A 15,845-nucleotide genomic window follows, 5' to 3' on the forward strand; every position below is an offset into this window, starting at 1 on the left:
ACTTTCTACCTGTGTAGATGAGCAATTGTTCTTCAATTTGTTGTCTTGGAGATTTGCCTCAGGAACTTAAAGTTTGAATGATTTGTCCAATCACAAAGTTAATAAGGGGCAAAGAAGAAACCTGAGACCAACTATTCCTGACCTAGAGAGAGGCGCTCTCTCTCCCCCCCCCCCCCCCCCGTTTCTCACTCTCTCTTTCTCTCTCTCTCTTTCTCTTCTTTCTGATTTAATATTTCTTTCTCTCCATTTATAACCACTTTTTAGCCATACTTCCCACCTACTTGTTATATAACCTTGTAGGCCAGAAGTTCTTAACCTCATGTTCACAGCTTCTTCCCCCATCCTGAGAAATCCATGGATAGATTATAGGGGGACTTTGGACTTGGAAGAGAAAAAAAATACATCTCAGTTTTCACTAATATTTGATTTCCTTTGTAATCCTATGCATTTTTAAAATTAATTTATAACATTATTCTAAATGGGGGTCTATGAGCTTTATCAGATTTTTCAAAGGTTTCAGAATGATTCAGAAATGATTAAAGACAACTTCTCTAGGCAGGCTACATTCTGGTTTGTTTATTTTTGAGGGTGGAGGGGGTGGAGGAGTGGGGAGCTGGTTTAGGAGCCTAACCCATGACTTTGAGATAGATTGTAAATCCGAATTCTCACTCTGACCCTAACTCTATCAGTGGGTGGGGACAAGGCAGCTGAAACTCTGGCTCAGTTTCCCAGAAAAGAGAATAAGAAAAAATAGGAATCATCAAAACTATTGGGTACTGATTACAGACCAAAGTAAAGAGCCTAGATAAACAACAATCAGAAAGAAACAGTTCAAACCAGCAAATCTAAGAAGATAAACAATTTCAGGAAGGACTTCTTATTTGAGAAGAACTGCTAAAACAAACAAAGAAACAAATAATCAGTCAATCACTCTGAAAATCAGTTGGACAAATACAAACAGAAGTGTTTAGACCAGTACCTTACACCATGTACCACAAATTTCAAATGGATATTCTTCATAATATATATGTGTATATATACATGCATGTATATGTATGTATATATTATATATATGTGTATATACATACATATATATTATAAATGTGTGTATGTGTGTGTGTGTGTGTGTGTGTGTGTGTATAAGGTCATGCCACCAAAAAGAAAGAAAATGGATGCTGATGTCTTTCCCAAGCGTTGGTAAGAGGAAATCTCAAGCAAACAAAGTATAGAGGAAATCACAAAAGATAAAGTAGATTATTTCAATTCCACGGAATTCAAAAGCTTTCACATGAACAAAATGAATGCAGAGAATTATAAAAACCATTTCTGCATCAAATATCTCTGATAAGGGTCTGACTTACAAGCTAGATGGGTAATGAATACAAATACATAACTATCTTTTTCTAAATAGATAAGTAGTCATCACCTAGCACAGTGCCCAGGACCTAAGTGAATACTTAATAAATGCTTATTGACTTGGTCAAATTATACGAACAAACCATTTTTAAAAGAAGCATCACAGACTATTGACAACTACATGAACAATTGCTTTATATCACTAATATATATTAAGAGAAATTCAAATTAAAACAGCTCAGGGTTTCCCCCCACCCCCCACATCCACTAAGTTGGAAAATAAGAGAAAAGACAGAAATAGTCAGTGTTGGAGGGGATGCAGGAAGACAGGAACATCAGTACATTATCAGCGAAGATGTGAACTGGTCCAACCATCTTGGCAAGCAATTTAGAATGATGCTAAACAAATTAATTAAAATGTCCATATCCTTATATCTAAAAATACCACTGCCAGGCATATTTTCCAAGTAGGTCAGAGACAGAAAGACCCCTTGTACACTAAAATATTCATAACAGTGCTTTTTTTGCTTTTTTTTTTGTAGTGAAGAACTAAAAACAAAGAATATACCCATTCATTATAAAACCACTAAACAAAATCATGCCATATTAAAATAAAGAATATCACTACCTTGTAAAAAAAAAGACAAAAATGTGTAGAATTTGTAGAAATTTGACACATATGAATTGATAGAGAATGAAGGCAGGTAGGACCAGGAAAGCAATATCTATGATGACTGTAACAATGGAGATGAAAATGAACAAAATAATGGACCCAACATGACTAACATGAGGAAGGAAAAAAGATGAGAAAATGTATCTCCTTTACTTCATTGTTGAGGTGGGGGCCTATGGGTTTGCAATTTTGTATATGCTACAAGATGTGGCTAATATGTTGCTTGCTTTGGAAATTAAAGTTTGGTACAAGAAAAAACCCTTCAAGTTGGGCAAGATATATATGTATATGTGTGTGTGTGTGTGTGTGTGTGTATATGTATATATATATATATGTGTGTATATATATATATGCATGTATATGTATATATGTATACATACAAACATACACCTCTCTCTCTTTTTCTCTCTCTCTCTTCACATAACTCTCTGAGTATAATAGAGTATGTATGTGTGTATGTATAATATGTGTGTATGTATATATACTATGCACATATATCATTATACATCATGTATACTATATATGGTATATAATATATGCTGTATATACTATATAATGTATACTATACCTCTATGCTATATATACTATACCTCTATGCCATACATATTATACCTATATATTATACACAACATATACATTATACATCCTATACATTTTATACACATCATATACATGCTATGAATTATATATACTCTACATTGTATATACTCCATACGCAGCACATACATTATATATACTCTATACATTACACAGACATGATCTATGCTGCATACATTATATATACATTATAAACCACATACACCACACATTATATATACGCTATACATTATATATACATTATGCATACTATATGCACATACACACATATATTGTATATACACATTATATATTTATGTATATACGTATTTAATGAATGGAATATAAAAACAAAAAGTGTCAATAAAAATGAATTAATGAATGCATACATATAGACACAGGCAAGTGCTTTCATAGGCCTCTCTAAATTGCATGAACTCACTGCCCGTTCCCCTCCTCCCACAATCCATTTTGCCTTTCTCAGCCCCGTCTCCCCAGGCATCTTTCCGGAACACAGCCTCTTAGACCAACTCTACAACTTCAGTGGGAACATGCTAGTTGGTTCTGCCTACAGTCCCCATGGCCTCCACAGCCAATATGAACCTCTCCATCTCTTATGTGACAGGCCCTGCCTCCGTTGCCAACTCTGGGTTCAGGGAACAGTGCTGACGGTTTGGCATGGGCTGAGGAATGTGCCATGTGTAGGTAGACCCTAATGGTGCCCTCTGGGGGTATCTCCATTTAGTTGCCTCCTCCCACCCTCCTCTCATACATTTTTTCCAATAATAATCTCTTTTTCCTTCCCTTTCATTAAGGAAATAAAAGAGAGGAAGACAGTCCTTGTTACTCAATACGGGCACTCTACAAAGTTTCCATCTGTTCTTCTCTCAGCCCTCCAGGGCCTGATTACTCTCCCTGTCATCTTCAGAGTGTAGGGATGAACTTTGCTTTCTTACCATTCCCAACCCTCTTTTCCTTTTCCCCCAGGACTTTTTCTCTCTCTCTCTACCCACCCGTGCCCCCTGCCCCATCCTCTCCACCACCTTAACAGGTAACGGGAATGGAGAGAATCATGCGAAGTAATACTAGCTAACATTTATATAAGGCTTAGTATGTGTCAGACTCTGTAATAAGCACTTACAAATATTATCTCATTAGATCCTCACAACAACCCTTGAAGGGAGGTGCTATTACCAACTTCCTTTTACAGATGAGGAAACTGAGGCAAGCAGAGGTTAAAGGACTTGGCGGTATTCCATGGCTAGTAAGTGCCTGAGGCTGGATTTGAACTGGCTTGTGTGACCCTGGGCAAATTACTTAATTCTGTTTGCCTCAGTTTCCTCAACTGTTAAATGATCTAGAGAAGGAAATGACAAACCACTCCAGTATATCTGCCAAGAAAACCACAAATGGGGTCATGAAGAGTCAGACATGACATGACTGAACAACAATTACAAAACCTCCCTGACTCCAGGCCTAGTGCTTTATCCCCTGTGCTACCAGCTGCCTCTTGCAAGCTTGTTTTGCAGTCAGTGCTAGACTCAATGCATTCATTGTTTATTTTTATTTTTTTAAACTTTCAAACTCTGGAATAAAGCTATGCTCCTGTAAGAAATGGGAGGAGGAGTTTTGTTTCCACAGAACTAAAGGTGTGCTTCCCTGCCCTCCCCCACCCCAGCTTTAGCAGAGACCAGGCCTCAAGGTCAGTCAGGTGAGAGGTCAGAGGCTTGTACGCATGTGCATACTTTTTGAGAAGGCAGTCTGGGGAATTAGAGAGGCCAAACCCACTTGAACCTGTTCAAGCTTATCTAGGGTCTGGTCTTGGTCAAGAATCCAGGCCTACTGATTTGCGTAATTTGCATATGTTAAAGAGGGAAAGTAGGGGAAGTAAAAGAATATAGTTTAATCCTAAACTAAGACAAGGAAAATCTAATTAACTTCACTTTTGCTTCTGTATCCTTATTATCCTATTTATATAAACTATATAACCTAGGAAAACTATGTAAAAAAACAAAGATTGTAAACTAACCATGACTCTAGCAGGAGCGGAGGGAATGGTTACCCCTGCTCCTGCAACTGTTTCAGTGTGAGTGTTCCCGCGAGCACTGCACCCGCTCTCCCGGGGAGCGTAATAAAATGCCTTCCTCTGCCCACTCTGGTCCTGAATTCTTTGGGTGTGAATGGGCAAATCGCATGGATTTTCCTAAGGTCAAGTGAAGGGAAGCAACAGGCAGCGGAAGCTCGCCAGGCTTACTCCTGGATCTTGTCTTGGGGTGTCCTGTGATCCCCACTGCGGTGTTAAGAGGGCTACCACTCTGGATTCCCTTGGGGAATCCTGTGGTCTGCACGGCCTTCTTAAGGGGACATCACATGGGACTTCCGGCCCTGTCTCGGGAGCCTTGTGATCTTACTGCCATCCTAAGGGGCCATCACTTGGGTCTTCCTTAGGGTCTAACCCCTAGGAGGCCCTGTGATCCCTACAGATTTAAGGGATGGCTACCACTTGGTCTTCCTCTGGGAGTCCTGTGGTCTGTACAGCGTTCCCTAGGGATTATCACAGGGTTCTTCTTCAGGACTTTGGCCCTGCCTAGGAAGTCCAGTGATCACCAAAACCATGTTTCTCACACTCCTAAGAGGAGCTAGGCCTCCCACTCTAGTTTTCTCACCTATTGTGGATACCTGGGTAGGATAGTACCAGACACTTGCATGTATGTATTGTAGACTCATACTCATACTCTAACTTCCAGTTAGAACTGGAAGGGAACTGAGAACAGAGGATGCTTGAACTCAGAGAGACCTTAGAACATCAAAACTAGGAGGAACCTAGAACATAGAATGTCAGAGATGGAAGAGACAGTGAAGCACTGAATATCAGAACTAGAAGAACCATCTAGTCCAGGGGTGCGGAACCCGTGGCCTCGAGGCCACATATGGCCCTCTAGGTCCTCAAGTGTGGCCTTTTGACTGAATCCTTTTATTAAAGGGATTTGTTCTGTGAAGTTTGGACTCCATCAAAGGGCCACACTTGAGGACCTAGAGGGCCACATGTGGTCTTAAGGCTGCAGGTTCCCCACCCCTGATTCTAGTTCAACTCTCTCATTTAATTTTTTAAAAATCCTCTTTCCTCCCACTCCTACTTTCCTCTTCTCGTTAAAAAAGAAAAGAAAAGAAAAAGAAAGACAAAGCCCTTATAACAAATATATTTAATCAAGCAAAACACATTTCCACATTGGCTATATAATTTTTTAAAGTCTCATTCTGTTCGTCAGGCAATAAACATATATTAAGTACCTGTTATGTGCCAGGCACTGTGCTGAGCCCTGCACATACAAGGAAAGGTAAAAGCCAGTCTGCACTGTCCAGGAACTCAGAATCTAATGGAGGATCCAACATGCAGATAACTGTACAAACAAGTTGTAGACAGGATAGACTGGGAATCATCAATGGGGAAAGGCATTAGAATTAAGGGGGATCAGGAAAGGCTTCTAAATGTGGAATTTCAGCTGGGATTTGAGGGAAGCCAGGAGGTACAGATGAGGAGCAAGAACATTCTAGGTATGGGGGGATGGCTAGTGAAAAACATCCAGAGTCGTGGAGATGCTAGGCAAAGCACTGAGGTCAGTTTCATTAGATAGACCTGAAAGGTGATGGTAGTAGTGGTGGTGGTGGTGTGTTGTGTATATCTGCGGGGGGAAGGAGTGTTGCAGATTATAGAAGGTTTTAAACACTAAACAGATGATTTTATACTTGATCCTAGAGATGATAGAGAGTCACTGGCATTTATTGGGGGAAAGGAGACTTGACAGGGTCCATCTTTGTGACCCTGAGTCCATCACCTTTCTGACAGGATGGGTGGTGGATAGTATGTTTCATTGTTGGTCCCCTGGAATCATAGCTGGTCTCCTCATTGGTCAGAGTTCTTAGATCTTTCAACATTGTTTGTCTTTACAATGTTGTTATACAAATTGTCCTCCTGTTTCTGCTCACTTCAGCTCACATCAGTTCATACAAGTCTTCCAGGTTTTCTCTAATCCCACCCCTTTCACGATTTCTTAGAACATAGTAGTATTTTATATTTATTACATTCACACAGTATTATTGCTGAGCCCTTAATTTTACAGAATAAGCACTGAGGCTTATAATAATAATTAGCTGCCATTTATATGACACCTTAGGGTTTGCAGAGCACTTTATATGTGTTAGCTCACTTGATTCTCACAACATTAAGTACTATTAACATCACCCCCATTTTACAGACAAGGAAACTGATGTAAAGTCACTTGCTAATGATTCATCCAGTCAAAAAGTATGTGAGGTGGCATTTGAATTCTGGTCTCCCTGACTCCAAATTCAGAGCTCTAGACAATATACCACCTTACTGCCTCTAAGGACAGTAGAAGCTAAGGCACTTGACCCAGGCAGGCCATCCAGGTCGTACCAGAGCTATGAGTCAAACCCACACCCCCAGTCATAAGACTCAGCTTATCATTTGCCCATTTCCCACTGGGACTGATGAAAACTAGCTTCTGAGATTCCCAGCAAAAGACTGAGTAGTATGTTCTATGATAACCCCATTAGTTTTACTTTTTTTGTTCATGCTGCCTCTCTTCCTTCTTGGTGAAAACATGCCCTCTTGGCAAAGGGTTTACTTTTCTTTCCAGCCAAGATTAAACTATACCCAGGAAAAAAGTTCACCAACTGAAGGTTGGTCAGACTTTAATACAGGAAGCCCATTCTATTTGTGGGCCTGTGATTCTGGTTTGGAATACTTGCAGTGGACCTGGCTGGGCCAGCCCTTCCTCCTTCTGGATGCCTGTCTTTATAGTAGAGTCTTTATAGCCTGTCTGTTATAGTAGAGTCTGGATTAATCCACACCCTCCATCATGGTACCAACAAGCAAAACAAAATGCTATTGAAAGGCCAAGAGATTAAGGTGGAGGCAGGGTGTAGCATGTGTTTTCAGTATTTAGCATCATCCTTGGATTTCTCTATTCAGGGATATTGCATTTTGTAGTAGAGGGAAAACAAAAGAAGACCCCACTTTACTGAGATTGTCTGTGAATCAGGAGATGTAGGTTCCAGTTAGTTCCAGCTCTGTCACTGATTCATTGAGGGCCATTGGGGAAACCACTTTTCCCAAACCACTTCTCCTTTGGGGGCCTACATCTCCTCCCTCTGTCAAATTAGTGGGTTGGATTACATAACTGTCAAGGTACCTCCAGATGAATCAATTAATTAACCAACAAGCATTTATTGAGCACCTATTGTGTGCTACAAAATCATAGAATTTCAGAGTTCATAAAATAGGATCATGGTATCATGGATCCACAACTGGAATGAAACTTAGAGACTGTCTAGTGTCTTCTGGTCTCACCAATCCCCTCATCTTACAGATAAAGAAACAGAAGCTTGGAAAGGTGGGAGAAATCATTTAAGAAATTGAACCCCATTTGACTCCAAGTCTTTCACCTTTCCCACTTCATGACACTTTTTCCTGTGGTGGAAAGAGTTCAATGGCCATCCCTCCAAAATCATCATTCCCAACCCTCATCTCTCTCCTGAGCTCTAGGCCCACGCTATCAGTTGCCTACTGGTCAGAGTGTGCCATAGGCATCTAAAACTCAACATGTCCAAAGCAAAGCTTTCACTTTTACCCACCCCTCCTCCACACGTGTCTATTGAAGGAAACAATATCCTCGGAGTTGCCCAGGTTTATAACCTAATATCAGGTCAGCCTCACCTCCTTAGGCTCCCTCACCCCACACATCTAATCAGTAGGCACATTTCGATGTTTCTACCTCCGTAACATCTCTCTCCTCCACTCCCTTCTCTTGACTCACCTGGCTGACATCATATCTCCCCTAAATTACTGCATCAGGCTCCTAATATGTGCCCTCATTTCCATTTTCTTTTCTCTTCCATGCATCTTCCATATGGTTGATGAATTGCTATTGCTAAGACACAGAGGAGGACATATCAATCCTCTGCCTCTTAGAACACCCTCAAGGTCCAGCTTAGGTATCATTTCAATCCACGAAATAAATAACTTAGTCCTTGGTTTTTCTATGTTTTTAATTTACTTTTTGGTATATATAGTATGTCTTTCTAGTAGAAAGCAAACTCCTTCGAAGCAGACAGGTTTTCATTTTTGCTTTTCTATCCCTAAAATAAGTGTTTTGCACATTTAAAAAGAATAAAAAAAGAGACCTCTGGAAAAAAATGTAAATGCAGATTAAATTTGAAAACCCATTGGGTACTGTTGCTGTTCAGTCATTTTCACTTATGTCCAACACTTTGTTACCCCATTTGGAGTTTTCTTGGCAAAGACACTGGAGTGGTTTGCCATTTCCTTCTCCAGCTCATTTTACAGATGAAGAAACTGAGGCCAAAAGGATCACACAGCTGGAAGTGTCTGAGGCCAGATTTGAACTCAGAAAGATCAGTCTTCTTGACTTCAGGCCTGGCACTCTTTCCACTGAACCACCTATCTGATTCACCCACCCACCCACACCCACCTACCTATATACACATATACACACATATTCATTCATACAGATATGTACACATGTGGGTATATATATACATACACACACATATGATTTTTTTGGAAAACTTTTTGTTAAGCATTTATTAGCACATTACTGCTTGTGTGACATGAAAGAAATTAAATGTCAAAGTCAAGGTTTGAACCCATATCTGACTTTAAATACAGTACTTTTTCCTATGAATGTATTTTCATTTTTTAAAAATAAACTTTTATCGATATCTTTTGTTTTGACATAACTTAGATTTGCCCCTGTATCCCTTTCTTTTTCTCTCCTTCCATGGAGACATCTCTTACAAAAAAGAATTCTTTTTTAAATAAAAAGAAGAAAAGAAGGGGAAAAATCAGCAAAATCAATCTATACATAGGAGAAAAATCTTGCTGAGATATGCGATGTTCTGAACGTGTGGATCTCTCACTTCTTCAAATGAATGGCGTGGAGAAGTGTCTTCTCATCTATTCTTTGGGATTAAACTTGTTTATAGTTTCATAGCATTCAATTTTAATTGTTTTGTGGTCGTTGGTCACCCCACTTACATCATTGTAGTCACTGTGCATATTGCTTTCCTGGCTCCACTTGCTTCATATTACATCAGTTTCTGTAAGTTTTTCCATGTCGCTCTTTGAGATGATTGCTATTCTATTGCATTTATGTACCTCAGTTTGTTTAGCCATGCACCAATCAGTGGGTATCTATTTGTTTCTTGTTCTTGGCTACTGTTTCAACAATCCAGCTAGCAGCTTCTGTGTGGGTGTAAGATCCACCAAGAACCAGAAAGCTGCCAACACGCGCCCTTTTGATCTGCTTTACTTAAGGAAAGCAACGTTAAGGGATTAACAATCTTACTTTAATCCAGCATGCAAATAACATCCACCTAGTTCAGGGGAAAAAGCCAGCACCTTGAACTACAGACCAAATACAGTTTGTAGTTATCAACATCTGGGTGTACAGCTGGGGAGCTCATTATAAGGGCTGGCCCAGAGTCACGCACCACTCCTGCTGTGGCTCCGAGCTCCAATCCGAGCAAAAGGACGCTAACCTCTGCGTTTATATATCCTGTTCAGGGCTGCAATCTCACCCAGGCTGGGTATGGAGAAGTTCCTCACCCCCAATATCACATCAGATACAAATCAATGGCTCCCAATTGTCTCAGTGCTGAGAAATACAAAAGCATCCCACTTTATCTGCCCCATTCAAACAAAGGCCAGAATCAATAAAGGTCAACAGCAAAAAGTCCCACCTTAATTACTATTACAGCCACCACACACACACACACACACACACACACACACACACACACACACGCACGCACACATGCACACACACACACACGCACACACACAAAATGCTACTATAAATATTTTAGCATACATGGACCATTTCTTTTTGTCAATGAACTTCTTGGGATATAACCCTAGCAATGGAACGTTTGTGTTTTCCCCGCCCCCCCCCCATTATCTTCAATTTGTCTTATCTGTAAACAATAGTTTTCAGATTATTTTCCTCATTTCATGTTGTGCTCCTTGACGATATGGGCTATTTTTGCCTTTCTCTATGTCCTCATCATTTAACACAAAGCCTGGTACTTAATAGGCATTTAATAAAAAGCTTACTGACTTGGGTCAAAGAGTATGAACATTTTATTCCCTTTATTTGCATAATTCCAAATTATGTCCAGAATATTTGCATTGATTCCCAGTGCCTTGAATAATACATTAGTGAGTCTATTTTTCCACATTGGCTAAACCCATCTTAGGTATCTCTGCCAATTTGCTAAGCTTGAGATGAAATTTCAAGAGTGTTTTAATTTGCATTTCTCTTATTATTAGTAATTTGGAGCATTCTTTAATCTGGTTGTTAATAGTTGGCAATTTTTCCCTGGAGAGCTAGTCATCTTCTGTGAACATTTCTTTATTGGGGAATGGCTTTTGTTCTCTTATATTTCTGGTAGTTATCCATGTATCTTGGATATCAAGCTCTTATCAAAGAGAATATAAATATTTTCTCTTGTTATTGTAGATTTATTAATTTTCTTTGGCCAAAAGCTTTTCAACTTCATTTAAAGTTACTTATTTGCTCTTTTGTAAACGTCTCTCTCCTTGTTTGGTCAAGCATTCATCAACTATGAAAGTTGTGAAAGGTATATGTCTGCTTTTTTATGGTATGATATTTAATATTCCGGTCAGGTATCTATTTTGAATTTATTGTAGAATATGATGTAAGATGTCTCCCAGACTGGTTTCTAATTTTACCAGAAGTTCTTGCCAAATAGGGAGGTCTTTCTTAATTAATTCATGTTTTCTGATTTATAAAACACTAGATTAATTAATTCCATTAGTTTTAATTCTTCCTTGTCTAACAGTAAGTATTTATTAAATGCTCCAGGTACTGTGCTAAGTGCTGGGAATACACATACAAGCGCAAAGATAGTCTCTGACCTCAAGGAACTAACATTTGAATGAGTGAAGACAACGAAAGACATAAAGGTTGGTAAGGAAAGGTACCCACTTAAGGTACAGAAAATCGGAAGAGTTCAGAGTGGAGCCCAGAGAGGAATGAAGCCTAGTCTCTTCCATTGGTCTACATTTCTATTTTTGAACCTATATTAAATGGTTTTGATGCTGCTGTTTCATAATAACTTTGAAGTCTGGAAGTGCTATTCCCCTCATATCTACCCTTTTGTTTTTCATTATTTCCTTTGATATTCTAAGTCTTTTATTCCTCCAAAAGAATTTTATTACTTTTTTTCTAGTTCTGTAAGGTATCCTTTTGATGGTTTGATTGGTATAGTATTACATCTATAAATTAACTTGTGTATGACTGACATTTTTATTATATTGACACAGCACAGTCATGATCAATAAATATTCTTCCAGCTATTGAAGTTGTTCTTTATTCTTTAAGGAACATTTCACAATTGATATTGACGATCTTTTGAAAATTGACTCCCCCCAATTTTTTGTATTTTGTAATTATTTTGAATGGAATTTCCCTTTCTATGATTGCCTCTTGGATTTTATTACTATTATATGTTTGATTTTGATTTTTGTAGGTTTATTTTGTAGCCTGAAACTTTGTTGAAACTATTAATTATCTTAAAAACTTCAGGAAGGAAAGACGACCTAGACCATGGAATGCTCAACGATGATGATGCCTCTGGGGGTAAGTAAGGCATTACGACTGTAGGAGGAGGCACACTGACCCAGTTCACAGGTGGACGGTTGGCAAGCCCATTTTGACTTAGAAGAGGGCCAATAAAATTGGCAGGATTAAAAGGCTGGGGAATCCAACAATCCTACCAGAGCAGGACTGCATATTTTCTCTCTCTCTCTAGTGTGTTCACTTTCCAGGTCCCAAAGAGGCTGGTTCAGGACAACTTGCTCTCTGCCATGTAAAAATGATCCATGATAGCTAAAAGGGCAGCACCCACAACAGGGATAATCCAACTTGGCCAGCAGCTTTTGTACATTGAACTTGAATTCTCAGATCCGAAACCTTTACGGTCAATAGGATGGAGTTCCCCAACGTAGTACTGTTTAAGCATCTCCTTGGCATCAGAAGAGTGTCCCACTACTTCAAAGCTTTCAGTCGCATCCCAACCAGTTAGTTCAATGGGAACCTCTTCTCCATCCGGGTGCTCGCTGAAGAAGTGAGTGAGGTCATAGACTCTCCCATGGATCACTATCCACATGTCGTTCTCCGAGTTGCACTTCGCCACCTCATAGGGCCGGTGGTAGGTGACCCAGGCCTCGGGCTCCTGCCCCTCTATGCTGCCGCTACCGCCTTTGACCGCCATAGAGATCAGAGGCGCCCCCTCTCGGCAGCTAGCCGACTTCAGGGGGCAGGATTTGCTCTCTCCCCAATAATCTCAATCAGTATCCTTGATTCCTTAGGATTTTCTAAGGAAGCCATCATGTTATAAGGAAATAAAGAGTTTTATTGCTTCTTTACTCATCTTTACACCTTTAATTTCTTTCCCTTGTCTCCTTGAAATTACAAGGATAGATCCTCAAATTATTCCTGTATTTAAGAAAATTTCTTGTATATTTGCATTGCAAATGATTCTTGTTTTTAGTTTTAGGTAGATTTTTAAAATCATATATTTATTTAAAGATTCCTCTGTGCCTAAACTTTGTAGATAAATGAGTCAAAGTTTTACTTTTCTGAGGTCTTTTTTTCTCCTAGCTATTGAAATGGTCAGGTGCTCTTAGATTTTTTTTTTAATATGATAAATTATAGTGATCGCTTTCCTTATGTTAAATCATCTTTACTCCTTCTTTTCTTCATCTTTTCCTGGTTTAGATGCTAGTACTATATTTGTCTCATAAAAAGACTTTGGCAGAGTACTTTATACATCAATTTTTGAGAATAAAGTTTTAATAATATAAATATTAATTAATCTTTAAAAGTCTGATTAAACTCTCCTGTAAATCTATCAGAACCAGGAGTCCTCTCCAACCCACTCCCAACTCCCCAGTAATTCCTTTACACTGAATTATATTTCCTTCTCTAAGATTATATTTAAGATCTTTTTTTGATTTTGATTTGATTTGAATTTAGTTTGGGTATTTCCTATTTTTAAATAATCCTTTATCTCCTTTGTGTTCTCAGCTTTGCTGACATACACCTCTAGATAGTTGGCTATCATAATTATTTTTATTTCTTCTGATTTTACTATTGATTTGTTTTCTTTACCTCTTTAAAAAAAAATCAGATTGACTAAAGGTTTATCAGTTTAGTTAGTTTTTTCCCAAAGTATAACTCTTCAGTTTTCATTATCAATTCTAGTCTTTTTGGTTTCTAATTTATTTGTTTCTTTTCTAATTTTCAAAATTTTTTTCTTTTGTGCTTATTTTGGTTTCTATTTTTAAGTACATATTTAGCCCATTAATACTATCTGTTTTATTTAATGTATGTTTGTAGGGATGTGATTTTTTCCTATGAGTACTACTGTAGCCCAGAAATGTTGGTATGTTGTCTCATTATCATTGTCTTTCACATATTTATTAATTGCTTCTATTTTTTGTTCCTTAACCCACTACTTTTTTTGAAATTTCTTTATTAAGTCTTAATTTAAGTCCTTATTTTGGTTTGTTTATGCTCTATGAATTATTATTGTTATTGCTATGATTTGTAAAAGATGTTTGTTATTTCTGCTTTTTACATTTATTTGCAATTTATTTGCGTTCTAATCCATAGTTAATTTTTGTAAAAGGGCTATACAAAGCTGAAAAAATATATATGTAATTTAGTGGATCTATTATAAAGGTGTCCTGTATCTTTTAGCTGATTTCTCTAACAATTTATTCAATTTTATTTCCCTTTTGTTTAGCATTCTATAAGATTTGTCTAATTCTGAGAAAGAAAAATTAAAGCCTCCTACTAATTTCAGATAACTTACAATGTTTTTTTTTTGAAATTCACCTAATTTTTCCTTTGTGAATTTAAATGCTCTGTCATTTGGAGCACACAAGTTTAATATTGAGTTGTCTGTGGTTTCTTTAAATATAATTTATTTTTTTATTTATCCCTACTTATATTATAGATTCTTATTTTTTTTTCTGTTCTGATAGCATGATTACACTTCCTGCCTTTTTTGGTTTCATTTTTTGCATAGTAATTTTTTACTGCCTCTCATATTTATTTTACATATGTCTTTGCTTTTTAAATATATTTTATATAAGCAATATGTTATGGTAGTTTTTTTCTATCCAATTTATCACTCTCATTTGTTGAATTATTTAATCCAATCAGTTGAAAGTTATGAAAGTTAAATTGGGGGGGGGAGGGGGACATCAGCAATTAGGATTTTGTGTTGTTTTGCTTCCTCTTTTATGTCAGTACTTTCTCCGTAAGATTAGTTCTCCTTAATCTACTTTAATACTACCCTATTTTCACAAACTCTCTTCTCTTAACCTCTCCCCCTCAACTCTAGCATCTTCTGTTTGCCAACCCTTTCCCTAAGTTTGGGGTTTTACTTACTGATTTATATTTATTTTCTTCTTTTAAATTGTCTAATTCATCTCCTCTTTTCCCCTTCCTTCCTTTTTCCCATCTCAGTTAATTGGCTAATTTAAGATCCCTTCCAACCTCATTTCTTTGTTATTTTTTTCCTTTTTCTATGCCCTTTTCCATAAACAGTATATCTAGAGATTTATTTATTCATTAGCATCTTTTCAGATTAAATCTTCTTAAGTACCAAGTTTGAGTTCTCTCTTCTAACCAATTTCTTTTATTACCTTTGTAAATTTTGCCCCCTTGCCATTTTTTTTTTTTTTACTGTTGTACTATAGCCAAGAATGTGCTGCAGTTGCTCATATTGGTCCAGGAGGGTTGACTGTTAAATTTTCAGTGTGATATGATTGTGATGAAGTACTATTGTGCTATAAGAAATGACAAGGGGGATGGTTTCAGAAAAAAACAAACAAACATGAACTGATGCAAAGTGAAGTAAGCAGAACCAGTAAATCATTATGCATAGCAACAGCAATATTGTAATGATGATCAACTGAAAACTTAGCTACTCTGATCAATATAATGATCCAAGATCATTCTGAAGGACTACATGAAAATACTATACAGGTCCAGAGAGAGAACTTTTGAACTCTGAGTACAAATTGAAGTATAATTGTCTCATTTTTTTTTTTTTACTTTTCTTGCTTTTTTGTGATATGGCTAATATGGAAATATTTTTT

At 37.7% G+C, this 15,845-nt stretch overlaps 1 protein-coding gene across 1 annotated transcript; it reads right to left on the minus strand.

The window, feature by feature from the left end:
* Positions 1-12,517: 12,517 nt before the first annotated feature.
* Positions 12,518-12,946, minus strand: LOC118834608 (cytochrome b5 type B-like). The gene has a single exon (XM_036742057.1). It carries the CDS (start codon positions 12,944-12,946, stop codon positions 12,518-12,520), a length of 429 nt encoding a protein of 142 aa, XP_036597952.1.
* Positions 12,947-15,845: the final 2,899 nt, after the last annotated feature.

Source organism: Trichosurus vulpecula, chromosome 1 (assembly GCF_011100635.1).
Source record: "Trichosurus vulpecula isolate mTriVul1 chromosome 1, mTriVul1.pri, whole genome shotgun sequence".
Taxonomy (NCBI): Eukaryota; Metazoa; Chordata; class Mammalia; order Diprotodontia; family Phalangeridae; genus Trichosurus; species Trichosurus vulpecula.